Source organism: Euwallacea fornicatus, chromosome 9, assembly GCF_040115645.1.
Source record: "Euwallacea fornicatus isolate EFF26 chromosome 9, ASM4011564v1, whole genome shotgun sequence".
Taxonomy (NCBI): Eukaryota; Metazoa; Arthropoda; class Insecta; order Coleoptera; family Curculionidae; genus Euwallacea; species Euwallacea fornicatus.
In genome coordinates this window covers 5,066,325-5,093,429 of record NC_089549.1, presented here as the reverse complement: position 1 = coordinate 5,093,429, position 27,105 = coordinate 5,066,325, and the positions used below count along the sequence as shown (strand labels likewise).

General features: G+C 35.6%; 2 protein-coding genes and 1 long non-coding RNA gene across 4 annotated transcripts; 1 reads left to right on the top strand and 2 right to left on the bottom strand.

Moving 5' to 3' along the window:
- The first annotated feature begins 257 nt into the window (after positions 1 to 257).
- LOC136341007 (uncharacterized) lies at positions 258 to 27,081 on the top strand. 2 transcript variants are annotated; one of them, XR_010732421.1, is made up of 5 exons: positions 258 to 564; positions 623 to 721; positions 7,681 to 7,815; positions 7,888 to 8,030; positions 27,013 to 27,081. It is a non-coding gene; the product is annotated as an uncharacterized lncRNA (long non-coding RNA). The 2 variants fall into 2 exon arrangements; XR_010732420.1 differs by lacking the exon at positions 27,013 to 27,081 and having other exon boundaries at positions 281 to 519; positions 7,888 to 8,014.
- On the bottom strand, positions 2,153 to 11,979 carry LOC136340998 (uncharacterized). The gene is made up of 24 exons (XM_066285551.1): positions 11,852 to 11,979; positions 11,716 to 11,759; positions 11,358 to 11,527; positions 10,833 to 10,957; positions 10,621 to 10,778; positions 10,338 to 10,553; positions 9,491 to 9,723; positions 9,216 to 9,318; positions 9,040 to 9,167; positions 8,283 to 8,570; positions 7,897 to 8,065; positions 7,607 to 7,842; positions 7,345 to 7,537; positions 6,733 to 6,916; positions 6,080 to 6,302; positions 4,798 to 4,954; positions 4,370 to 4,563; positions 3,704 to 3,862; positions 3,525 to 3,653; positions 3,071 to 3,201; positions 2,860 to 3,014; positions 2,501 to 2,695; positions 2,332 to 2,445; positions 2,153 to 2,257 (listed from the first exon to the last, which is right to left on the bottom strand). Exons 1-24 carry the CDS (start codon positions 11,857 to 11,859, stop codon positions 2,190 to 2,192), a joined length of 3,780 nt encoding a protein of 1,259 aa, XP_066141648.1. The 5' UTR covers positions 11,860 to 11,979; the 3' UTR covers positions 2,153 to 2,189.
- LOC136341005 (tubulin polymerization-promoting protein homolog) lies at positions 12,541 to 21,967 on the bottom strand. The gene is made up of 4 exons (XM_066285562.1): positions 21,815 to 21,967; positions 16,608 to 16,816; positions 15,955 to 16,149; positions 12,541 to 14,589 (listed from the first exon to the last, which is right to left on the bottom strand). The coding sequence occupies exons 2-4, from the start codon at positions 16,803 to 16,805 to the stop codon at positions 14,407 to 14,409; spliced, it is 576 nt and encodes a 191-aa protein (XP_066141659.1). The 5' UTR covers positions 16,806 to 16,816; positions 21,815 to 21,967; the 3' UTR covers positions 12,541 to 14,406.
- Positions 27,082 to 27,105: the final 24 nt, after the last annotated feature.

Sequence of the window (27,105 nt, the reverse complement as noted above, 5' to 3'; positions counted from 1 at the left end):
TTATAAGTCGTCTAGTTCAAAAATCGATAAACGTAATTTTGTTATCAACCTTCACGTTTAAAATCCGAAAAATTTTCAACGGAAAATTAATCTCTAAGTAAATTATAACTATGTGGACATATTGAAAATAGTAGTTGGGCTTAAGGGTAACTTACCCGTTAATGTTTAGTAGAATGTTTAAGCCTAACGTGAACGTAAATCATAGAAATGTTAACAACAATGTAGGTAACAGAACGCGATGTTGCCAAATTTGAGGTATGTTGTGCGCTATGCCATCTCCGTTCCGCCATTTTATTTTGTTGTGGCGGTTGTGTTTATTTAAATATTGTATAATTTTTCGCCGTATTCTATCAAAATTCCTGTTTTACTAATTATTTATTTACTATAAACTGTGCTTTTAAGAACCCAGGCTAATGTTAATATACTTTATGTTTACTATTAGTGTTTATCGATATGCTAAAGCAGTTAAATAGCCGGTGTAAAGAGCTTGTTGCTTCCTTAACAGAGTGTTTTCAACAGGTAAGGAATAACGACCGTTTTTTGCCATGGAATTCCGTGAGTGAAGTATGTTTATCATTTTTAATAAATTTTAAAGATTTTATATATGTTTTGTTATTTGTAGCTAGTAGTTGCAACAGGCAACGTCATTGAATTCCAGCATTAGGAAGTGCGTCGGTTTTTGTACTGGACAACTTACGAATCCTCTGTTCTTTAAGCGCGGGTAAGTTGCATTTCTTATACTGTAGTTTCTCTAAAACCCCGTCCATCAAAAAGCACTATCTCGGTAATAAGCAACTACCCTCGGTATAACCACCCTTACTGGTTTGCCTGTGGTAGTCGCGAACGTGAACTTTGTGAACCCGACACCTCAAATTAGCTACCAATAGAGTGAGTTTGATGGGGATTCGCCGGAATGCCTACCCACTAAAAATCTCGCAATTCTTTTCCAACCTACGGTGACCCCACCCTATTCGTTGGTTGTCTGTGGACACGATAGGATAAAACTAATATGCAAACTGAATGTGACCATAAGCCGTTGCGACAAATAGTTGACCGACCATTCGCTTAAAATAGTCCCGGAGCAGATTCAAGGGGTCGCCCTAATCGAGAAAGTGGAAACGAAAGAAATATTTTTTCCAGCAAGCGACATTCAAATAAAGCCCAAAAAAATAATCCTATATTTAGGTAGCCAGTTTGGAGCAAACTTGCCCTACGCCCAATACCTGAAAGACAGCTGCAAGAAAAGCTTATAATAATATGTATATAATAAAATAATAAGTAAACTAAGGCAACTCCAAAGGATTGTGCCTACTATGAGCTGCCTATCCGCCCAAAAATGGTATCTGCTTTATGGGGTGAGACAGCCGTAGCAAGAAAGTACGTGCATTTAATGCTGAGGGTGCAAAGAAAAGCATTGTTACGTGTCTTAGGCGCATATCATATTGTGTTCTTTGAAACAGTACAAGTATTAGCGGATCTTATCGTATATATTCCTAGAAGAGAGAACGCAAGTTAGCGCTCTTCCAAGAGTAATGGGGTTGATTGGAGACCATTTCGGAAATGGCAGGAGCGATGTATATGTCTAGAGGACAAGCGCCCGCGGACTAAGAATTTAGTTCCAGTTCTCGAAATTTCCGTGTCGTAAAAACACAGATGTTTAGTGTCACAGAGGCTTTAGGGCTTTTACGCACCAAATCGAGAAAATGGGCAGAAAATGCAGGACTTGCGATGTCGTCGATTCCATACAATACTGCATAATCCAGTCCCTACATTTCAAAATTTAAAGAAACTAGTTGAACGAGAAACAAATTAAAATGGGATCGATGCTGCAATGCTGTTTCTGCAATGGTCACAGAGAAGAAAAGAATGGAACTTAGCTTCCAAAATGCATAATCTGAGAAAGCTAAAAAAAAAACAATAATTGATAATAATGGATTTGAAAAAGAATGAAAAAGATAAGCATAAAATGGTGATAACACAACAAGATGATGAAAATAACAAACCACCATTGTTTCCCCGATTCCGGTGTTTTTACCCTCATGGATAATTGCGGGTGTTTCGAGTTATAAAGCATGTACAGACTTGTGCTTAATCAGTGGGAACATTGTTGACCGACTGTATCTTTTCTTGTGTTGTAAATTAGACACTTCCATTTTAAAATACATGTTTATTATGAACTAAAATCATAGTTACAATGTATACTGCGCATAATCATTGAGTGTATTCAGCAAAATGTTTTCGGTGCTCGATGGTCCATCTTGAGAAGAAAAATTATTACGTTTTTGTGACTGGAAAAAGTCTAAAGGACTAACAGAAAAAAACTTTACATACCTATTGGGAACCAAGGAAAAGCAGTTTTCGATGCATCCTGTCTGGCAGAAGCCAAAGCATTTCGAATAGCCAATGGAAAGGCCGTACTTAAACAGCATGGTGGCTCAGCAATAGCTACAAAACATCTTTATTACGCAGCGCCTGTAACTCGAAATACTCAAACAAAAACCTTTAGAATTGAGCACTCCTAGCGGGTTTAAGCTATTGTTCTTGAACCTCACATTAAAAATTTGAGGAATGTCTTTGGCTCCCGGAACTTTGTAAGTCCAAGTGCGGTTATTGGTTAACTTTCCTGAAGCATCCAGTATTAATTCTTCAGATGAATGGGCACCCAAGCCCATGATAAAAGCTCCTTCTAGCTGACCTAAATTATTTACATTTAAATTCATATATTTTTTTGAAAATTCCCAAACAAATCCAGAATTTCTCAAGAAACCATGACAATCCTCGGAACATTTAACAGTTTTTTTTTTCGAAAATGTCTGAAATTTTGTGGAAAATCTAGCAGAAAAAGGAAAGCCACTTTACCTATATCGATCAGAGGGCTCATGCTTTGGCCAACATCTTCCACAATGTCAGCTCGTAAAATTTCATGTTTCCCTGTTAAAATATCCAGTTCCACTTCCAAAGCACATGCCCCATAAATGGAGTAGGGGCCAATACCCGGAAGTTTGGGCCAAAAACTGTTTGGATACAGTTTCAGTAGTTATTGTGTGAAGTTTATGCCAAACGTACTCACAATCCAGGTGAACTCAAACAAATATTTGCATCATAACATTTCTGTATTAAAGCCTCCCAAGAGAGGGAAGAATATTTGTTTCGAAGTGGTTTGATACGATCCAACAGAACATCGCAAGCACTGAGTACTGACTAAAATACACTATAAGTGAGATGAAACGAAAAATCATTTGTAATGAGCGTTGAAAATGCACATTACAAATTGAAAGAATTTGAAAAATGTTCAATGATTAGGACGTCGGAAAAGAAAAAAATTAAAAATAAAAATAAAATGAATAAATAAATAGAAACAAAGATTTAACATAGAAGTATACAATACAATTATCTTAGTAGATATATTCTATATATCTGAGGAAGATTGTTCGTTGTTTTTTCTTTTTTATATATATATATATATCTATTTTTTCTCTTTTTCTTTTCGGTTTTTCCTATGTATATTTTTATTTTTTTCTTACACCGACTACACTTTCCGATGTAATACTGCCTCCCGTGACTGCGGAATTGGGGGAGGCCACGTTATAGCTTGGTTTGATTGAGATTTTCTCCAAAGGAACTCCCAATTTGTACGCGCATGCTTGTGCTACCTAATTGGCATCTGCGTGATAAAATTATTAGACTCCTAAAGTGCATCTACCTTGGTGTTGATCCCTTGTCCCATTTCAATACCCGCGTGACTAATGGCTACCCCGCCATCCAGATGGTAGATGGAGACTAGGGTGGTAAAATTTCCTTGAAAATTAATGTAGAATCGCATGGGGACTACGGAAATACCTCTTTTTTTCCACCTGTTAGCCTAAGGAAGAAAACTGTATACGTGTATTTATTTACATTCACTCAATTTAGTATTAATTTCAAAGTGATGGGTCATGGTGTCCTCATTTTTTTAATGCATGTTATGTAAATAATTATTATCTAACGAATGCAAAAAATGCTACTTTATCGCATAGTCATTGCAACTGACTGAACCATCTGAAGCCCAGTTTTTCCAGCATGGTAATGTGGTAAAGATCCTTTCACACGTGTTTTGTATGATAATTTTCATTTTTACTTCATTTCTTTTTCTCACTCACACGTTAGCGGGCGATAAAATCTTTACACGTACGCCTGTCAAGCAGGTTTGACACTGGCGCATGACAACTTTTTACCGCATATGGTTGGCAACGCGCCTCTTTTAACCCACGAATACCTGCGATAAAGGTACCTTATTATACACTGTGCGCCAAAAAAAAAATCACCAACAAGATTCAAGGGAAAAAGGATTTTTTCTAGGATTGTTATGGTTAGCTGGGCAGGAACAAACCTTATTGTAGTTTTCGATATCAGCTTTCCTTTTGGTTATCTCATCATTTTTTTCAATGTCGTCTAATATATCCTTTAGCTGTGAATGCTCCGACGTATTCAAGTTCACTCTTCTAATGGTCAGTGGGTCTTTATTTAAACTGTATGCTATGTGATCCATTATGTTTTCGATAGTAGCTAAACCTTCAAAGCTACCTGAACACAAGAAGAGTTAGACATAATGATAAATAAAATAGAGTAGTGGACATAATGGAAAGTATTATTCCATAATGGAGAGTTTTATTGCATATTTACTGCATAATGGCGAGTTGTATTCAATTCGTATGGCGTGAACTCAAAATCTCAATATAATCTCAATATCGCTTGTTACAATCAATTGACAATTATATTCGTTATCATTTTCATGGAATTTTCTTAAACGTGACTTACCTGGTGCTCTGGTATAGCAGTGAGCAGCATTATCAGTTTTGACTGTGTAGGTATTAAACGTAAAGTATTTGGTAATGTAGCCATTCGGAAATTGATCGACCAATAATTGGTTTATTGGATCGTTGCCTCCAATACCAAAATCGGAATACAGATCTACCTGAAAAAAATATCTTTTTTTAGGGTAATTGCGCAAGTTGAATAATATTGCCGGTAATTTTGCATAAAGCATATATTATCGATAATTTTGCATGAAGCATAAATTATCGATAATTTTACATGGAGCATATATTATCGATAATTTTACATGAAGCATATATTATCGCTAATTTTGCATGAAGCATAAATTATCGAAAATTTTACGTGGAGCATATATTATCGATCATTTTACATGAAGCATGTATTATCGATAATTTGGCATGAAGCATATATTATCGATAATTTTGCATGAGGCATATATTATCGATAATTTTACATGAAGCATATATTATCGAAAATTTTACATGGAGCATATATTATCGATAATTTTACATGGAGCATATATTATCGATAATTTTACATGAAGCATGTATTATCGATAATTTTACATGGAGCATATATTATCGCTAATTTTGCATGAAGCATAAATTATCGAAAATTTTACATGGAGCATATATTATCGATCATTTTACATGAAGCATGTATTATCGATAATTTGGCATGAAGCATATATTATCGATAATTTTGCATGAGGCATATATTATCGATAATTTTACATGAAGCATATATTATCGAAAATTTTACATGGAGCATATATTATCGATAATTTTACATGGAGCATATATTATCGATAATTTTACATGAAGCATGTATTATCGATAATTTTACATGGAGCATATATTATCGATAATTTTGCATGAGGTATATATTATCGATAATTTTACATGAAGCATATATTATCGAAAATTTTACATGGAGCATATATTATCGATAATTTTACATGAAGCATGTATTATCGATAATTTTACATGGAGCATATATTATCGATAATTTTGCATGAGGTATATATTATCGATAATTTTACATGAAGCATGTATTATCGATAATTTTACATGGAGCATATATTATCGATAATTTTGCATGAAGCATAAATTATCGATAATTTTTCATAAAGCATATATTATAGATAATTTTGCACGGAGGCTCCTCAAAATAATTAACAATGCATCCAAATTTCTTAATTCACGTTAAAGGATGAGGGACAAGAAAGAATTCTTAATTAGATTTAATTAGCATCGCAACTAACCTTCAGATATTGGATTAAACCGACAGAATTAACATCCACTTCGTAGTCCGCATAGAGGTAGTACCTTTTTCCAATTATATCCATATTATCGCTGAAGGACATCCACATGCTCACAGGTTTGCGAAGCTTGTAGGCTGCCAGAGCTACTGAGGACGTTACAAAGAGATTTCTGGATATTTTGGCTCCGAAGGCACCTCCTAAACGCCGTACAAATACGTTTATCCTAAAAATCCAGAAAGGTTTTAGTGACGGGACTCAGATCTTTTCTGTTACTGATATTTTCTTTGCGACATGCGCGAATGAGCTTGGACTATGGTTGCTGCTCTGAAGTGGAACCATACATAAGACCCAATACTAAGTACACAGAGGGCGCGCCGATAGTATGTATGTGATGGACAGTGCAGCAACGAAGAATATTCAACTGACAGTTTCGTCACTTGTTATGTCAACCTGGTAGTGACGTCACATATTGCCCCTATATTATGAAACTGACGCAGTGCATCGAAACCAGACTTGTGGCAATGACTATGCGCCTCATGCACCTTTTGGCCTGGTTTTGGTAATAAAAACCGTGATTTTCGAGTCGTTCGTGTAAGTCATCTCGTGCTACACAACAATCTAAAATACTAAAAAAAATGTTATAAGTTTCTTACTGTTGAGACGGTATCTTCAATGTTTGTGAAATTGCGCCCTGAGTGGCGTCCATCCATTGCGTTCCGGCAAAAACATTTAAACCGTCTTCAGTAGGTACCACGACACAGCTTTGGGTTTCCATGTGAAAATGGTACTGGCTATTGATGTAGCACTGTCCTTTTATTTTTTTTTTAACATCGTCGCCTAAAAGATGAATAAGAATATCCAATTGTAGCCGGTACAACAAAATAAAAATGATCAGAATTCGCAATTAATAGAAAATTCTCCAGTACACCTTCGCAACTATATCGCAACGCTATGTTACAGTCGTGCATGCGCACTCTCGTAGGTAAATAAGTTAACGGGGTTTCTACGGTAACATTATGTTATATCGATGTGTTGTATTTTGTTGCTGATTATGATACGATCGATATTACCGTATGGGGTTCTTAAAGTTGGGTACGTAAAAACTTACAGATACAGCTAACAGATACTGATAAGCAATAAAGTTTAACTGTGATATTGACGAAAATGCGGAAAAACCTAATCGAAAGATCAATGCACAACACATTTATTAGCGTTAATCTTCAGAGCATTGAATCGTATAAAGCATGCTAGACCTAAAATCTCACCCTTCTGATTTGTCCCATTTCGGGATTGGAACTTTATTCTGTCTTTTGCCCCCGCCTTCAGCACATCTCGAATAGTCAAAAGAGGTTCTTTCAAGGGAGGAGTGGTTTCAACGTTGACTAATGCTGCAGCTGCTATGGCTGCATCGTGAGTATTCGCTACGATTATACCAACCGGCTGATAGAAATACTCAACCTAAAACGTAATTTCATCTGTTACACCTCCACTCTTACTGCATTCCTAAATGCTCAATCCAATACTAACGGTATCCTCACAAAATAGCTTTTCATCCACTGTAAACAACGAAATATTACGGACGCGTATGTTGTTTATTCCAGGAATATCCTTAGCAGTGAATAACGCCACCACATCAGGGCGTCGAAGAGCAGCAGTGGCATCTATCCTCACAATAGTGGACCCAGCCTTAGCTCCAGCTTTAACAAGACATCCATGCAGTTGCCCGGGAAGCTCAGGTAAATCCAAAATATACTTCGCTTGCCCTTTGTGCAGTTTAGGTTAGCTGAGCTGAATTGTGGAAAATGCAGGGTCGGTACCTGAAGTTTGGGCCAGAGCTTCCAGCTTGAGAATAGGTTCCGTCAGAGGATATAACTTGTTGTTGGGGTATATTTGCTGCGTGCCACTAGAGACGGGCCTAATGAGCAGAGTGCCTCCGCTTTTGTTCCGATTGGTGAGCTTTGAAGGTGGAGCAATACTCAATATACCCTAAAAGGTTTATTCAATATTGCCTTATTTTAATCATTCTTCACTTGATCATGGTGATGAATAATTTGCAACCCATTAACTCTTAACAGGGAATGGTCCTCAATTATGAATCGATTTTTTCAGAATATCATTAAGCAGTATGGTTTTGCACCCTACATATCCCTAGTCCGTAATTCACGCATTAGGGGTAGTAAAAGTTATTTGAAAAAATCCCTACCTTGTAAAATAAGTTGATGGCCAACTGTTTCCTGAAAGCTGGCGTAGGGTCTGGTAAAACCCAGTCTGGCTGAAGTTCCCTGTCTAAAGACTTGAAGGCAGATTGAAGAGTGGTGTTATCAAACAGCTGCTTTCCCTTTAGTAAGGATTCAGTCTTTTCCGCGTGAATGAAATTCGGATTTATACCTCCGTAAACAATTTGGGCTGATTGAACTATACCGGAGTTGGTCAGTTGAAATAGGAATCCTGCGTTGACCATGGCGTGAGCGTTTTGGCTTCGCGGCATCACCTTTACAATGGGATTTCTATTATTTATACATGACTATTAACAGTTCGAAAATACGTTATATTATGATATGGGTTACACAAAAAAGCATTTTATAACTAGTTTGATGTAAATATATATTTTTTTAAATTTTGCTATACGGAGAAGAAATGAGAGGAAAGTGGCGGAAATTTTATGTCATTCAAGTATCTACGCGTTCATCGCGTTCGGACAAGTGCGGAAATGACACTTTGTCACATTTGTTAAAAACAACATTATTCTCAGGAGCGCATGTATGTCATTATTCTTGGTTCTTTAAAGGTGCCTAAGAATTTTGCTGCTTGAGTCTCAATGTCAGTTGCGTGACAAATACTGTTGAAATTAACACATGAGACTTTATTTTGCGCGTATAACTGTCAATTTTTGATATCATTTACGAGTAATATGTCATTCATTCTGTCAATATTATGACAAGTAACTAATTACGACTTACCTTGTAGCTGGTATAGCAATATGCATCTTTATATGGCGGAAAAATGATTTGTGTGATTACTTTCTTGTCCATATTAATTTTAAGGAATTCCGCAGGGCATTTGATAGTTTTGTTACCAGCGGTATCCACTACAAATGTGTTAAATTGCCACATTGTTTTTTAGACGAGTAACTTACCGATTACTAATGTGGCTTTAACAGTCTCAAGTATCAGAAATATATCTGAAGGAAATTCATTGTGTTGGTGTTTAATCATCAAATTTCCTGCTAAGGTTCCGATCTACAAGCAAATTTACAGAGTGTTCAATATATCGAGGGTCGGTAAGGAGGTCTCGCAAACGGGAGGAGGTGTATTGGCAGCAAAATCAAAAGAAAATAGAATAGAATCATAAAAAAATATTAATTCCTCAATCCTCTCAACCTTTGGTCGAAAATAAATCTTTTATACTTACATTTCTAACCGGGACATGCGCTACCAAGTCAATATGCCTCGCTAACCGGTCTAAATATACAAATTTCGAGTTCTTTTTTGAGGTATTACGAAATATCTCCATTGTGCTGGTAAGCGACACGTTTCCTCCCAATATCAAAGAGTCTTCCTGGGCCACAAACGTGGTCAATTCGAGCACGCCAGTCACGTCAATATATACTTCAGGAGTTGAAATTTTAGTCAACCAATAAACTCCTAAAAACATAATTGTTAACAAGAAATAAATATTTCTTTTCGAGAGTAAATAAATATAAATATACAGGGTGTTTGTTTCTGGAACTCAACCGTGTGTATTTCAGTAACAATTACAGTTCAAAAATATGCCGTGTCAAAATTTAGAAAATTTCAACAACTATTGGAGGTATTTGAAAAAACTGAAATTTTGGAAAAAGTATTTATGTTTTTCTGATGCTTTATTATTGAAAGTTATCCCCCTCTACAACGGGGCGATGTGATATTTAAACATTCTCTAATTGAAAATCATTTAAATATGCAGTGGCCGGCACATTCACCAGATGTATCCCCATTAGATTTTTATTTATTGGAAGCTATGAACGACTTTATTAAAGGGCCCATAACGTGTGATACATCATAGTAAACAGGAAAGGAAGATCAGTGCAAAAATGTGAAAATCCAAGATGACGCTCATGAAAAAAAAAGTTGAAATGGGTGTAAAAATCAGTATGTGAGATTTCAAATGACATTGCCATTTTGTTAAATGAAAAGTTTAAACGACATCGTATCTTTTATGATCATCCCATGGTTGAGTTTCAGAAGGGGTGGTTTAGGTATATTCAAAAACAACATGCCTCTAGCAGTATTCCCGGCTACCAGCATATAACGTTTATTCTGTATTGTTTTCAATGTGTTTAATAGATCAACGAGTTTGTAAACTTTGAACCACTGAGTATGTTTAAGGTCGAAGTAAATGGGTACTTTTTTGCATGGCTTAGGACATTTTGTCTGACATTTTATTGGGTTGCAACTCTCGAAGTCTTCTAGATCGTCAATGCTAATGATGTCGTCTATAATGTAAATTTAAGTGTATTAGCAGATAACATTCAATAGCCATAATACTGGAAGTTTCTTTACCGGAATCTGTAGCTAACTGTTTAAACGCAGTTAAAATGGGCCTATAGCCTGTGCAGCGACACAAGTTTCCCCCAAATGAGTTTTCTATTTCCTCACGTGTTTTCTCCCCGGATTTCAATAGGGCGTACATATTCATTACCATACCCGAAGAACAAAACCTGCCAAATTTGGTTTCAAGTCATGAGTCAGGTTAATTGTATCAGGGGTCTTACCCACACTGGGTACCATTATTCGATGCCAGCAATTTCTGAACTTTGTCGTATCCTTCCACGGGATTCCCGATCCCCTCATTGCTGAGGATTTTCCAGCCATGACATGAATATATCGATACCAGACACTATAAAAATTTCATTTTTTAATTTTTTACATGCAAAAAGTAATTAGAAGTTATATTTTACTAAAGCTTATTAAAAATCGGTTGGTAGCCTAGAAATAAATTATTTTGAATTGGACGTCATGGACTCTGAATCAAGAACATAGACAATGGAGGAGTCTGTAGATTACAGGGAATCCGCGAATGAATTATTCAAACTGTGAGCATCTCTTCCATCTGCTCGTTCAGAATGGATTTTCTATCAGATCCATGCTGAACGAGTTATAGCCAGTTATAGTCACAACCATAGCAAACCCAATATTGGTCCTCGGCTGCTGTCACTGTCATACTGACAATCAATTGATTTCTGTGGCATCACTCGATTTTTGATAAGTTGGAACAGCATATATGTATGTATTCTTACAGAGTTCACTGCGAATATGTTGATGTTGCCCTTGCTATCCATTTCTTGTACGGCCACTATGCAGGCTCCACAACCACCCTCAAGGCACATTTTTTTTGTAGCCGTTAGGTGCAATTTGTCCCTGAGGTAGGAATTCAAGGTAGTTTCCGGAGATACATCCTTGATGGACACTAAGAATTGCGACAAAACATTCTGTGACCAATCAATTAATCAAAATAACGTTGGTTGCTTGATTCTCCACAAACGTCTTTGTGGTAAATTGGTAAGTCCAGCTCATGTATGGTGCAGTAATATATCAATCGCATACGCGTAAATGAAAAATGTTACGTACCATAAAATAGTAACATTAAGGACTTACCCGTGTACTCTGTGTCGCTCACAGAAAATCGAATCTCTAATTCTCTGAAAGTAAGAGAAGCAAATAAATAAAAAATATACAGAAAGAGAGGAAATAAGAAAATATAAATTTACAAAAATAAAAAAAATATACATACTGTTGCATAATATTCCGGATCAAACGCACTTAACCGTTCAGAGTCCAGAATCACTATACCATATTAGTGAAGTACAACACGAATGGAATGATACTTAATCACTAATTTTTGCGCTTTAAGTACTATCGATAATTTGCAGAAATCATAACAAAACTGTTAAATAATTATTTTTATTTAAATTGTTGATAACGCGTTGCTAAGAAAACTTCAAAGAATTGATTCAATATATTAAATGCAACTCAACAGATAGCATCTCTTATCTTAGTTTTCTCTAAGTATGGTAGGTCTTTAGAGGGCTCCATAAATGTCAAAGATGTATGTGCTGATGGTGGTGACATAAAACCGAAACATTGAATAGAAATTTCACGAGGGCGTTGTATATATTAGCATGTTGAACATTATCGTTTCTTTTTTTAAAGATCTAGGAAATCATTCAAATTTTGGAATTTTCAAAAAATAAATTTGTTGAGTGACTTAGTACGCATATTTGCCACAATTTAACCGTTCTTGCATCTTTTACAGAGCTTTAATTTTAGCGCATGACCAACTTTGCAATTCTTATTGTTTTCGACTGTGCGCAGAACTGTTCGACGAGGGTGTGCAGCAGGACTGCGCACGGTGTCCGACATTCCTATGCGCGACACCCTGCGCAGTATACCTACTTGCTGAGGTTTGAATAAAACAACGCATTAATGACGATACAAACAGACAAATTATTTATTCGTCTATATAAACAAAAATAAATCCATATTTTCTTAAAGGGAACGCCTAAAGAAAAATCAAATATTTAATTAAGAAGGTAAAAGGAGTAGGGCATATGAAGGGATAGTTTTTGCAGCAATTTCTACGTATGTAAAGGTGTTATAAAGAAATATATCAGAATCCTTCACATAGACTATCACAAAATATTACAAAATAAATTCCAACTACTATATAGTCCTAAATACGAAATTGATGTCTTCTTATTTATATACGTATAAATATAAACATTTACTTATTGATTGAAAAACTAGACGGGTACCGGTAATGTGGAAGAGCCAAAAAGGGAGATACGCAGGAAGCATTAATAAAAGTACAAGTTCTTGATAAAATAAAACATTTTTTTAATGAAAATTCGATAGAATATTTAATTTTTTTATGAATTTGTATCTAATTTTTGGTGGTAGGACGCAAAAATGCAGGTCGAGAAGGTCAATTCTTGCCGTTCTTACCGTGCTATACCGCCTTAAACTTTAAGCGCAATTGCCGTAAATTGAATTAGATAATCGCAAACAATTTTAATAAATTCAATAAATAAATAATACAATGAAAATAATCTGTCAACTAAATCGATAAGGGTTTCTGATTTTTAGATAAAATCGTTGTTAACCCACTTTTTGCGAAATTGTAAGTGCGCCTGCTTGCTCAGTGCTTTTCTTCGAATTAAGTGAATTTTAAGAAATGATTGGTGTATGGTCCGTTCCAACTGTACCATTCAAACCTTCCTATAATCGCTTAGTAATCCCATTGAATCCATTTTGTGCGCATGCTCCAACACTGTTTTCTTATGTTCTCTAACTAATTATTGGTCAGAAACGATGGTTGTAACCGAAGTAAAAACCTTTGCAAAATTTATACCCGTCATTAAGTATTAAATGCAAACATACAAAACTCCCAAACAACTAACATAGAGTACTATCTTGGTACTACCAACCAATAACAATGCTAAAGCGAACTTTGAAGCAAGTATCGATGACGCTGTGCAGAAAACATTTCCAACAGATTCCATGCTGGAGTGGAATTGAACAGAATGGAATCGCAACTGGTTCCAGCCGGTTGGACCCACCTTAACGATTTTGCGCAAACTGCGAGACGGTTTTTGGACAGGTCTTGACGGGTTGGATCGAACCTGTTGGTCCACCTTTCAAAAATGTCCAGGACGAAAAATTGAAATCAAAAGTCATGAAAATTGTAGTTGTTGCATGCAGCATAGTTCAAAGGATACTGTAAAAGGTATTAAGTAACACATTTACTCGTCCCTACCATCAATCGTTCACTCCAAATCATCATAGGCAAATCTAAAATTGTCTTAATATCGGTCCTACGCTGCGTGTTTAAAATACGGCAAAGCACTATTCTATTATAATTTTATACAGTGTCCCAAATGAATCAGAAACGCATGTTAATACGGCATTAGATGTTGCTTAAATTAGAATAAACTAATTAATTAATTAACTAATAACTTTTAGTTAAATTTGAATAAACATTTCATTGTTAATAAGACTATCAGAAACTGCAGCTCTTTGCTTTGGTTAAGTCCAGAATCATCACCTATGATATACAGAGTCCTTATTCGAAAACTTTCTTTTGTTATAAAATTACGAGGGGTCTTTGAAAATAATGCTTTTATACGATTTTGAGGGGAAATAAAAGTGGCGAACTAACTTGAACCCACCCGAACTACCTGCTGGTACAAAGATAATATCAAATAGGTACTTATAACACTATCGGGACAAACTGCATAACGTGAGTAAATCTAGTAACGCCACCTGGACTGCGAAACAATTTAAGTGATTTTACTTAGTTCCTTCGTAAGAATCTTTGTTTTGGTACCCTGAGACGTACCCGGATGTGTCAGGAGTGTCTTTTCTTCCAGCAATTCCCTTGCCCTTTCCTGTCTCGTCGAATCTCTGCTTGTGGGTTCCTGTATATTTAGAAGTGTCGGTCAGCCGGTCTACTGTGCTCGTGGTCTTCACGTTCTGGAACGAATTGAGTTTTTTTAAATTTTATGGTCGGCATATGTGCCGTTGAAATGACCACCAAAGTTGAGCGGTTCTTTCATCGGGCGATTGAATTTTCAAGTATAATCTTAAAAAGATTATGCTCAAAGTATTTGTGTCTGTTTTGGACCCGTTTTTAGTAAATGCCTTTAGAGATTTTATGAATACAGAAAAAATTGCTCATCGATACGTGAATTAGTACTTTCATTTGAGAAGTCTTAATCGATCCAACATCAAAGCAGAGTTGGATTTCACTCTGGAGGAATCCGGTCCTTCGTTAACACCTGTAAATTATTGGGAAACAGAGCTTAAACGCGGTTGTAAGACCTGCCAAGACGAACTCCGCACTGGTCGGCCCAACGACACTCCAGATCTGACCACTCTAGAAAAGGTTGCCAAAAACCACAAAATTGTATTAGAAGATTGGAATTTCAAAAAGTGCTGTATGTCGCATTTTGACCTAACAGTTCGATATGAAAAAATTGCTCAGGATGGATGCCGCGATTACTCATAACTGAACAAAAACAGAGTTCTGATGATGTTTTAAAGGAGTGTTTGATCAAATTTGGCAACAAAAAAGGAGAGTTTTTGCGTCGATTCATAACCATGGATGGAGCGCGAATCTATGATTTCACACTTGAGACGAAAGAGCAGTCAAAACAAAGCACTCAAAGGGGAAAATCGACTCCAAAGAAAGCGAAAATCGTTCCATCTGTAGCAAAGGAGATGGTCTCATCTCAGGGAGGCACATGAGATAATTTTTACCGACTATATCCTTAAAGGCAAAAAAAAACGAAGACTTATACAAATATATTGCGACATTTGAGCTAAAAATTTCGAAAAAGTGACTGCGGCTGGCGAAAAAGAAAGTCTTGTTGTATCAAGACAACGCACCGATTTACAGTTCCGTCATCGCGATGGCCAAAATCAATCAACTTCGTTTCGAATTTCTTCTCGGCCACCCTATTGGCCAGATTTAGCCCCTTCATATTACTTTCGATTTTAAAATTTGAAAAAATGGCTCGATATAAAGAGGTTTGCCAATGATGAAGAAGTGGAGTCTGAAGTTGACGTCTATTTTGGAACATTGGAAGCTTCTTCATGAAATATCGCTGGGAGAAATGTGTCAATCTCAAAGGGGACTGTATTGAGAAATAATGTAACATTTTCCAAAAATGTTTTTTCTTTAAGTGTTGGATCGGGTACTTTTGGAAGTACCCTCATGATACGAATGTGGAATTCGTCAATTCCTTCTTTGATTCAGCGCCCGTTTTTGGTTTAGCGTTATTCCCAAGAATGGCGAAGACTCTGGAACTCGCTTAGATTTAAAATAGCATTACTCACCCCAAGCCCATGATGTCCAGGCTGCCCACACGTGGTCAGCTTATTTTTGATTTCGTCGAGTTCGATTTTTTTACTCTTGGCAAGGTCTTCCAAGAATTTTTTATAGTCCACGAGTCCGAGTTTGGTAGATTTATATTTCTTGAAGGCGATTCCCGTGTCTGTCGTGGTAATCTTCTTGCCATCGATGACTTTCGCCTGAGAAAACAATGGTTCAGGGATTGGTAACTTGAAATCTAATCGCACTACGCGTTTTTCTTAGCTACGTTTAAGTGGTGATTAAATTTTAGGGTATGTGGGGGGATCAGTGGCTCAATTTTAAATCGATTTAGTAACGAGGGCGTAATAAACGTCCTTGGGTGTTATAAATAACGTGAGAAATGTGGGTTGTTTAATATCAGATATCAAACGGATTACGGAGGAAGGCCCATCCTTCTTTACTTTTAGTTATTAGGTCATGCTGCGCCCAGATAAAGACAACATTATTGATGATTTACTCGTTTTTAATTACATTTTATCGTCTAAAATATGGGAAAAAAGTCCTTTTGATAATAACATAAATTAACGAAAATTGGCGTAATTAATAACAACATATTTATTAATCAAATACAGATAAGAAACCTCTAGTGATAAAACTCCGGTTTCAGTTCTCTCACCTGTTTCATCCATTTATCACTATTGGACAAAGTGATTTGACGTCCATCCGACTTTGGATCACCAAATTTGGCAAATGTTTTAAATTGTTCGGCGAATGAGGCCGAAGAAGGGGTTCCCGGTCTATCATTGTCAGATTTATCGCCATCGAGACTTAGATTCTTCACCTCGTTAGTTGGTGGCTGCGGTGAGTCAGTCATGTTTTATTTATCTGGAAAAGTAAGCAAGAAAACTCATAAAAACAGGTCAGAAATATCGTTCTGTTAGATATAGAGGGTCGCATTTTCTCAAGGGATTTAGGTATAGGGAAAAATGACTTTCCGGATGCCTTTCAGTGTTGGTTATGAGTGTGATGTTTCCTTAAAAAATGAAATTATTATATATTTAAATATATATGTATTAGATACAAAATAAAGTAGCTCATCATTATATGAAACAAAATTGAAATTGCTACAATAAATGCTTAAATTGGACTCCCGTAACAATCCGTCAATTATTCTGTCGTTCTCTCGAACTCTTTAATGCAATTATTCAGTTTTGTTTCTCCTATCAAATGTAATTTTGTTTGAATCCTAAGACGATAATCATCTAAGTTTTGTGGTCTAGTTTTTTTTGTAAACAGAACCTTTTGAAGGACCCCGCAAAAAAAATCAAGGGGCGTAAGATCTGGAAATCGTGGCGGCCATTCTAATGCGCCCGTGCTACCGATCCATATCTTGATGAAAATCTTTTCAAGATACACTTTCACAGCTGTAGCATAATGTGCGAGTCCAGCATCCTGTTGGAATCCAATATATGATTGGCGACTTGATCCTTATTTTCTTCAGGAAAAACTGCGGCATGTAATGAAACTACTTTATTTTGCAATAAGTGCAAGTATGATGCGTTGTTTAGTTCCTCTCAACATTTTTCTTTCTTTTTTTTTCAGGTAACTGTAGATCGAATTTCAGTTCAGAGTATACAGTTGTATCCCTTAGTGAAATATCTTTCATTTGATGAATTCCATTGGGTACTTTTCAGTACGACAAGGAAAAATTAGTAGGGGCAAGTCGATAGGGGTAAAAAAATTTTAACATCCAAAATAATGTATAAAATGTCTTTTTTAAAACAAAATTACACGTGTTTAACCATTTTTTTATAATATCGGGTTTATAAAAATTATAAACGTGTTGCAATACTTTTTACAAACACTGTATATTTTTAAAAATGTTCTGTCTTGTCCGGATTGAAAAAGTAGGGGAATTTGTAGTGTTCGCGGTCACCTCTTCGCGACTATAGAAATGAATCGGGATCGGGATTGGATTCCTTCGTGCAATGTTAGAAGCATCGCGGCCAATGGGATCGATAGCTAATTAATTTGAATCAGGCGGACATACGCAAACTCGACATTAGATTAGTAATTCGGGTTAGTTGGGACAGTTCCAGGTCGAGGCAAGTCACAAAATGAATCCCGAGGTTTTCACAGGTTAAACCTTAGGTTTAGCGCGCACTTGCGACTTTTTGTTGTGCATCTAAAAAAATAGTAATCGTAAGTACGCGTGTAGAAGCAGTGATAGTATGAATATTTCATTTTAACCTACGACATTGAAATTACAAGAAAAATAGAGCTAATCGCGACTTGTTAGTCGTTGCCATTTTTTAATTTCCAGTGCGCGCATCTATATTTAAAAATGTGTGTTTCATTTCTGCGACTAAACACCCGCACAAAAGTCGCAGCTGCGCACTAGGCCTTTACACGCTCTGTTCTAAAACGGTTGTTGGCTAGGGATTGTAATGATTTGTTGATTTAATAAATATTGATTGGCCTGACCATTAACCCCCAGAAAGTTGTAAAAAATAGTATCGAAACGCAAAAATTAATGTTAGTCTACAAATCCGATAGCATTTTATCGAATGGAACACTTGCATAATTAGTTCTTATCGTTCCCTTAATTTATAAAAGAAAAGTGAGATCATGTTCTTAGGTAAACATTTCCCAATAACTTTTAGGTTAATGTTACTCTGTGGTATGGTGATTATTTAACTTATCTCCTGATAAGTATTAATTATTATTTTCATAAGTTACGATGTGGTTACACTAACGTCCACAAATACCAGTAGATTAGCTAAACAGGTATAAATATGTGCTATTTAATTATCGAAAAGTAAAACTTTATAAATAGGTACATTATTTGCGCTTTAAATTCTTATCAGCATGTAGGGAAGTAGATACTGCATTTATTGTATTTGGGCATTTTTAATGTTAAAAATTTGAGATTTGTTTGCAATAATGTGAAATTGGTGATAACAGTTTTTATGTAATTTACAAACACTTTCCTTGCACATGTGTGTCAGTCTAACTTTACAAGTTCTCCAAAATTTTTCATCCAATTGGTCAAGTGCCTCCGTTATTTCCAAAGGTTCAAGTGCAAAAAATAAACCGAAATAGTTACGATGAAAAAAGAATTTCAGAAATTATTTCTAAATCAGAAATATTTTTCTAATTGCCGATAATTTGTTTTAATTCTAATTTTCCGGTATTTCAAAATAGCAAAATTACCCATGCAACAACACATAGGGGGTTATTCAACAAGGACTTGACGCTTTCTTCCTTCCCTTAATCCTTTAAAATAAGGACTTTTCGGAAAATTCCCAAAATATGTCAAAACATTTTCTCAAGGAGACGAATTTTTATAGAAAGTCCATTCCTCAACCTTCATCCTTATCCGCTTTCCAGTAAATCTCTAAAAAATTTTAAGTGGGATGAGGCGTCATGTGACGTCACAAATTAAAGATCCTTCAAAATTATATTTAATCGCATAATGGGATTCAAAATCAATCAATTGATTTGGAAAATGCAATACAAACTCTGTTAAGTAATATGTAAATAATGAAAAAACTTCTTTATCGACAGGAAATTGTTTTGTTTTCGATTTTGTGCTCACAAACCTTTTTGGTTATATTTATTTATTCATCTTTTTATTTTTTCCCTTGTTTATATTTTTAATCATACGCATAAGGGTGAAATTCACAGGCTGAATTTTACATAAAAATTCGTTCTTTCAAAAAATGTTTGACCTAAAAATTCCTTATTTTTCAAGATTAAGGAGGGTCAAGTTATCATTGGGTGACCCTGTATTTAGCTAGTAATGTATATAATGCTCAAGTAAACAATTAACTATTCCAATCATTTATTACACAAATATTTAAGCGTTTTCCTTTTATTATATACTCATACCTAATAAAACGTCAATTGTTGAAGGGCAAATTTAATATTCAAAATTTTATCGGCATTGAATTAAAATATGCTGTCCGCGTTTAATAGAATATACATTCGCAATATTTCTAAGTCTAAGTATAAACACGGAAAACTTCTAACAATAAATTATATTTAAAAAATGTAGGGTTTAAATCGGACCTCAAAACCTACAATAGCTTTTTTAAGAAGTTAATGTTTTCAGCACAAGTGATTCGAATTCAATGAAATGAAAATATTTTCACCAGTGAAAAGATACGTTGGCCGGCACGCTCACCAAATTTATCCCCGTTAGACTGTTATTTATGGGGAACTGTGAAAGACCTCATTTATAATTCTGTACGTAAGGAAGAATATAGGTTCTCCAAATACACAGAACGTCATTACCGTGCTATATCACTATACCTCTTGACGAGTCCGAAGCTAAAATTAGACGTGATAGCCCATAACGGGCAAAGATTTTCATTCAACAAATAGATTCTTCATGTCTCAGGTTTAACGCAGGTTCGGTAAAAGCAACGTTGTAAGGTTCAAGGATAACTTTGTTGTAACTAATACATACATATATGCTGTATGGTAGCTAGAACTAGTTTACATCTCCTTAGATAATAGTGGTTTTGTGAAAGAGTCTAGTTCTCCCGTTTAATGACAAAAGAGCAGACACCTATTTTTCTTTAGGTGTCAAGTAATGGTTGGACCAGAATAAATATTCTAATTCCGAATATCCATCATTATTCTGGTGGTTATTATGAAGAGAGAAGACAGGAGACCGCAAACCGTCAAAGTAGGGCGTCAATTGAGCCATTTATTACTTACCGCCAAACTAACATTTCCAACGAAGTGCAAGACGGTACCTTACCATGTGGCGCATCATTAGGGAAAAAAGCTAAATTAAAAAATGTGAAAATCCAAGATGGTGCCCGTGAGAAAAACAAAGGTAATGATGGTTGCCCAAAACCGAAACGTCAGACTTCAAATGTGACCTTTCCACGGTGTAGAAAGGGAAAAGTTACCATGATGAGATGTCAGTAATTTATGCGTTTTCGGTTAAATTAGCTACGCAAACGTTTCTCTTAAGTTTTGTTTTTTTTTTATTTCATCCGAAAGTCTTAAGGACTTTCCCAATTTTGAAAATTTTTAAATCATGTCCCAACACAATAAAATCCTTTATGGTTCCCGAGGTAACTTCACGGCTGAGCTCCAGAGATGGGCACTCGGTATAAACAAATTCTATCTATGGCCATGAGGAACACTGACGGCGGTCTTTTGAGCTCATTAAGAATTAGCAACTCTCATTCAGGAATAAGCCATGACCTCAACAGATGTGCATTCGTTTAAAACAACGCGTTTAGTTTAGCAGCAACATAGTCCCGGGCATTTAAACAAAACTGAAGGTGCCTGCATGTAGAAAGACAGGAAAGATAACACATTTCATGACTAACGCCCATCACGGGCGAAAATAACGAGCACGAAGTAAACTGCAACGCGATCATTCCTTAGAATAGATCCCACCCTACATTTCGCCCTGTTTCTTCCCGTATTCCCGTGGGACGCGGACGGGAATCCGGGGAAATCATGCGCAATGCCATCGATCTGAGGCCACCAGACACACAAAGGGCTGCACAAACAGCAAATGCGAATTTTCCCTTTCAAGTTGTATTATTTAAATCGCTCTTTTTTTTATTTACATGGGTATTGTTTATTGTCCGTTTGAAGCGTACAGGAGCGGTGCCACTGCGCCTATGCCAACAAACCTGCTGCATTTAACAGTTCAAGGGGTCCACACAAGTTTCTAAAACAGTGCGATGAATTTAGTTAATATTTGGGTTAAATAGCTGAATTGCAGTAATCTCTTTCGGCAAATATTTACCACTCACGAGAGCCGAAAATCACCTAAATTTGCAATAAACGGTAGCACAGACACACCGAAATATCCCAGTTGTTATACGCATTGTGAATATAGCGTATATTTACCTTTGAATTTAAAAATCCTACGAATTTTGACGCGAATTCTCGAATTCGGAACGACGTGGAGTAGATCGCACTGAAAGCAACGCGAGGAGGAACTGAGAGCGCGCTGGGAGTTTTTTGCGTAAACGCGCACGTTTACGCTATTCGGGTGTTTCCTGTTGAGTTAATTCCAACTTTGATTACCTCATCGCTCACTTCACACGATGCCGATGATGCCATCATCATTGAAAAGCACACAGTTGCTGTTTAGATATGTCATTGGCAAATAACAACTTATACAAGGCGCCCCAAACAAAAAAAAAATCTACTGACTTTGAAGGGGACGGGGGACGTTAGTAAAAGGTTTTTCCTTCAATAAACATATGCCCGCAAAAGCGCCCTTCGGAATGTAGAGCCGATAAAACAAATTGCTCCACAAAATTTAGGGATACGGTCAAGTTTCAATCAATAACAAATGGCATGCTGGTAAATACAGGGTGTTTCACAAATAAACAGATCAAACTTTTAAAGGTTGTTCAGTGCAACAACAGGAAGCGTTTGGGCATAAGAACCCATCTCCGGAAATGTTTCCCTAAGGCGTTACAGCCTTAACACGCCTTAAGGCGGTTACGTGCAAAAATGTGTTTTATCGACCTTTAGCACGTGTTATTTCAAATTGTTTCTACAAAATAATACTACAGTAATTATTTTAAATGTGTTAGGGTTTCATATTCAGTGTTGGCATTGTCAATTCGGAAACGTTGGAACGTTAGAGGTGGTCAGCTCGGCGGCCCCCTGGGTCACCCGATCTAACATCTTTGGATTGCTTTTTGTGGGGACATGTAAAGTCTCTGGTTTAGGCAACGCCAGTGGAAACAGAGCAAGGCTTGATTGCACGAATCACTGTGGCATTTGAAGTCGTTCAAAACGATTATCAAATTTTTAACCAAGTCCGCAGAACCATGTACAGTTGGTCACGAAAGTATTCGAACGAAGCAAACAAGAATGTAATGTTGCTATTTGCTTAACATATGGTAAATTAAGCTATATTATGAAGAAGAGAATCTATACAGATAAATAGCTACTAAAAATAAATAAATAACAAATACCATCCTATTTAAAAGGTATTTGAAATATTCTTTATGTTGCCCCACAAAAGAATTCGAATACTTCAAAAAGGAAAAAAAATACGTTCTGTAAATAATATTTTTACCAAAATGTAAAAACATTTGCCGGTTAACGTTGTAAAGTTAATAGCTAAATATCATTTGCCACCATAGATTATTGTTTATAAAAATGGCGAAGAAACGAAGTGAAACAACAATTCGCGAACGAAAATTAATACTAAAATGGCATAACGAAGGTAAAAAACATGTAGAAACTGCTCGTTTGTTAAATAGAAGTAAATCAACTGTCTCGTTTATCTCTAAAAAACAAATAGAACACAGGGAAATATCATCAATAAACTCTGATCAGGAATATCAAGGAAATTGACAAAACCTGAAGAGTCTATGATTTTATGGGAAAATGTAAAAAAAAAACTTTTAATTCTGCATCAAAATTAGCAGGATATATTTTAACCCAATTTGAAAAAGAAAAACATCCTAAATTATGTAGAAATTCGTTAACGAGTAACGACATGCATGGATAATTTCCTAGAAAGAAGTCTTGTATTTGCCAGAAAAATCGAAAAAAACGTCTGAACTTCACAAAAAAAAAATACAGAAATAAAAAATTGTTGAGGAAAAAGAAAATAGAACTGGATTCTAGAAATTTACGTCCAACTTTTGATCATGGAGTTTGCTCAGTGATGGTTTGGGAGTACATAGACGCAAGTGGGATTGGAAACCTTGTCCTCATGGACGAAATTATGGATAAATTAAAACATTTGCAAATATTAAAGAATAATTTAAAAGAAAATGTAAACAAATGGGATTTGCTAAGAGATTATTGGTTTCAACAGGGCAATGATCCAAAGCACAGGGCCTATGTAGTGAAAATTTGGTTGAATTATAATAACCTTTACTTATTACCACCTCCACCACAAAGCTCAGATATAAATTTAATAGAACATTTGTGAGATAAAGTAGAAAAAAGATTAAGAACCTATCCGATCACCTCTAAGGACAGTTTATCCTAATATATCTCAGAGTCCTGGAACTCCGTTGGTGTCCAAGTGACACAAAATATAGTACGTTTCATACTACGATGTCTATAAGCGGTAATCGAGGTAAAAAAGGGTCCAATCAAATATTAAAGCTCTGAAAATCTATTTATTTTTTTTATATTCAAGTACTTTTGTGAGTTACATTTTATGATATGCGTAGAAACATTATAATTTATATTGGTTGACTCTAATTACTTTTAATTTTATTTTTATCCAATATAATAAAAATTAATGTACTTTCTCAAAATATAGCATATCTTATGTTTTATTAAGTTTACTTCATAAACTTAATAAACTGTTCGAATATTTTCGTGACTGACTGTATGTTTAAATAAGTGGTTTAAGGACGACATTTTGAATAATTAGTGTACTGTTAATTTGTACAAATAAATGAACATGAAACATACTAAAACTCGATAAAAAAATTTGTGCATAACTGTCGTAAAGCATCACAAGACCGTAGCGCCTCAGGGAGGCATTTGCGGAGACGAGTTCTTATACTCTGATATCTTCCATTGTTGCATGAAATAATTCCTAGAAATTTGATCCCATAGTTCTGAAACACCCTGTATATTAATTTCGTTTCACTCTTAAAGCGATAACAAATAATATGGATAAAAAAATTTAGTTTATTATTATTTAATATTTTTTCTTCAAATATAATCAAAACATTGATATGGAATGCCATACCCTATGGGTGGTTCCATTTACTTTACTGGACGGTACAGTGGTATTGGAAGGTTTTTTTAATGATCTGGAGAAAGGTAAATTCAGGAGAAAAACAGGGCCTTAGGTACGCTGCAGGCTAGATCAAAACAGCAAGATGTTGTCCAATTGTTCCGTGTTTCTCAAAACGTAATATCCAGACTGTTAACAAGGTTTCAACAAATTGGAAATATGGCAGATAGACGGCGTACAGGTGACCGAAGAAAACTACTGCTGCGCAAGACCGACCTATTAGTTTCTGCGCGAAGGGACAGCGCTCTGTCGACATATAGACATTTAGCCAGTAGTCCAAGTTTCCATTGAAACAATTCGTAAGAGACTTAAAGCAATAACAGTCTAGAGACTCCTTTTAAGAAGAATTCTCCTTACCCAAGAAAATAAACTCGAAAGACTAAATTGGACAGAAAAACACATCAATTGGACGGAAGGGTGGCGTTCTGTGTTTTTCACAGACAACTCCTGATTTGGACGTTACTGTGATAGTTTGCGTGTTTCCTGCCTGGACAAACCCTGAATTACGCAAAAAGAAATGCATTCTGTTAAGATGGGCCTAATAACGGTCTCAGGCGGAATTGGCTATGGTGTGAAAAGTTAGTTCTACATATGCGAAAAAAACATGAATGCACAAATCAATGAAGAGGACATCATCAACAACATTCAGTCAAATTTTCAAGCTGCTATAGGAGAAAATTTCTGATTTTTGGACGAGAATGCCCCCATCACACCGTGCAGCAATTTTTATAAAAGCGATTGAAAATGTAGGCATCGAACATTTATCACTTCTGTCAAGATCGCCTGACCTTAACCCCGTTGAACATGCAGGGGACATGTTGCAAAGAAGTGTTAAAGGACAATGATCCTGTCCGCAAATAATGCCGCAACTTCGAGAACTTGTTCCACACTTATGGGAAAATTTACCACAAGACGAAATAAACAATCTTATTGACAATATGCCAAGACGATGTGAAACAGTTATACACATTAGGGAAGGCCATACAACATATTAAATTTTCCAAACGTAGTTATTGTGTTATTTTCGATCTTGCAAAAATTATTTTTTTTGTTTTCTTAAAGTAATTAAAAAATATTATCAACAATAATTTTTTACTTATTTTTTGGCAAAAATTCCAGAACAATCTTGTTGCTAGCTCTAAACGATATCCAAAATATCCTAATAGCCCTAACTTTTGTGGAGCGGTTTATTTTAAGTGATATCAACTAATTAAGTAAATTCGTGATTTCCTTGAACACCAATGTGTTTCGTTGAATATTTTTTGTTTCAACTATGTTTATTGTCGGGAGCACAAACATTTTTTTATCACAATTAGACATTGCAAAGATGTCAATTTAAGACCGTAATAGGTATTATTTATACATTATGGTTATTCAGTTGAAATTATGAAAAAATTAAATTTCCCAATATTCAGTTTTGTTAAACTTTCAACTAGTTAAAATGTAAATACTTTCTTAATGTTAGTTTCCTGAAAATATCTAAGTATCTGGTTAATTTTGAACTTCAGTGTATTTTCCAAATAAATGCCTCAGACGTTACCTTGACCACTTTTGCTGTCTTATGGCGCATTGTCTTGCCTTTTTTGATGTTCTGATCGTTTTTCACGTAAATCTGGATTTAAATGAATCATTTAATGTCCACAGCGTTCAGTATAATAGTTTCGCCAGGTTTGAACGACTAATAATAGATTACACACTTTTGTAATTCTTCTTCTTCGATGTCGAGGGTTTGTCTATGGTTACCCATGATTTTTAACGCTTAAAATTTTTAAAATAATGTATCCATTTTTCATCGCCAGTCACAATTCGATGGAGAAATGTCTCTCTTTTGTATCTGGCGAACAGAGTTTCAGAAATGGTTTTTTAGTTTTCCTCCTGTTTTTCTTTCAGCTCATATCGAATTCATTTTTCCATGGCTTTCATACGTATAGAAACGACTTCTCGTATCACATTTAATTGGATCTGCGAGTTGTTTTTGGTTTGAAAATCATCCCCATTAAACAATGTCTACAACTCTCTATCTTCAAACTTTTTTGGTGGTTTTCCACGTTTATTTTTCACTTCATTCATTTTGCTCCTACATTCAAAATCACTACTTTTTAATTTTTTAAACCATTCAAAGCACTGTAATTTACGAAGAGTAAATTCACCGTAAGCTTCGATCAACATTCTATGCAGTTCTGCAGCAGTTTTCTTCAAATGATAACAGAAAATCAATTTGCTATTCGGAATTCGTTGTTTTCAGGCATAAAATTCGATATGTCCAAAATTAGAAGAAAAGTGAACTAAAATGCTTTATTTTTTTTGCTGGCAACAGTTAAGACCGCTGTCCAAATCACGTTTAGCCCCTCCGGTGTGCACGATAAACCAACATTCACACGCATCCCCCCCTCCTTACTTTGGATATGGC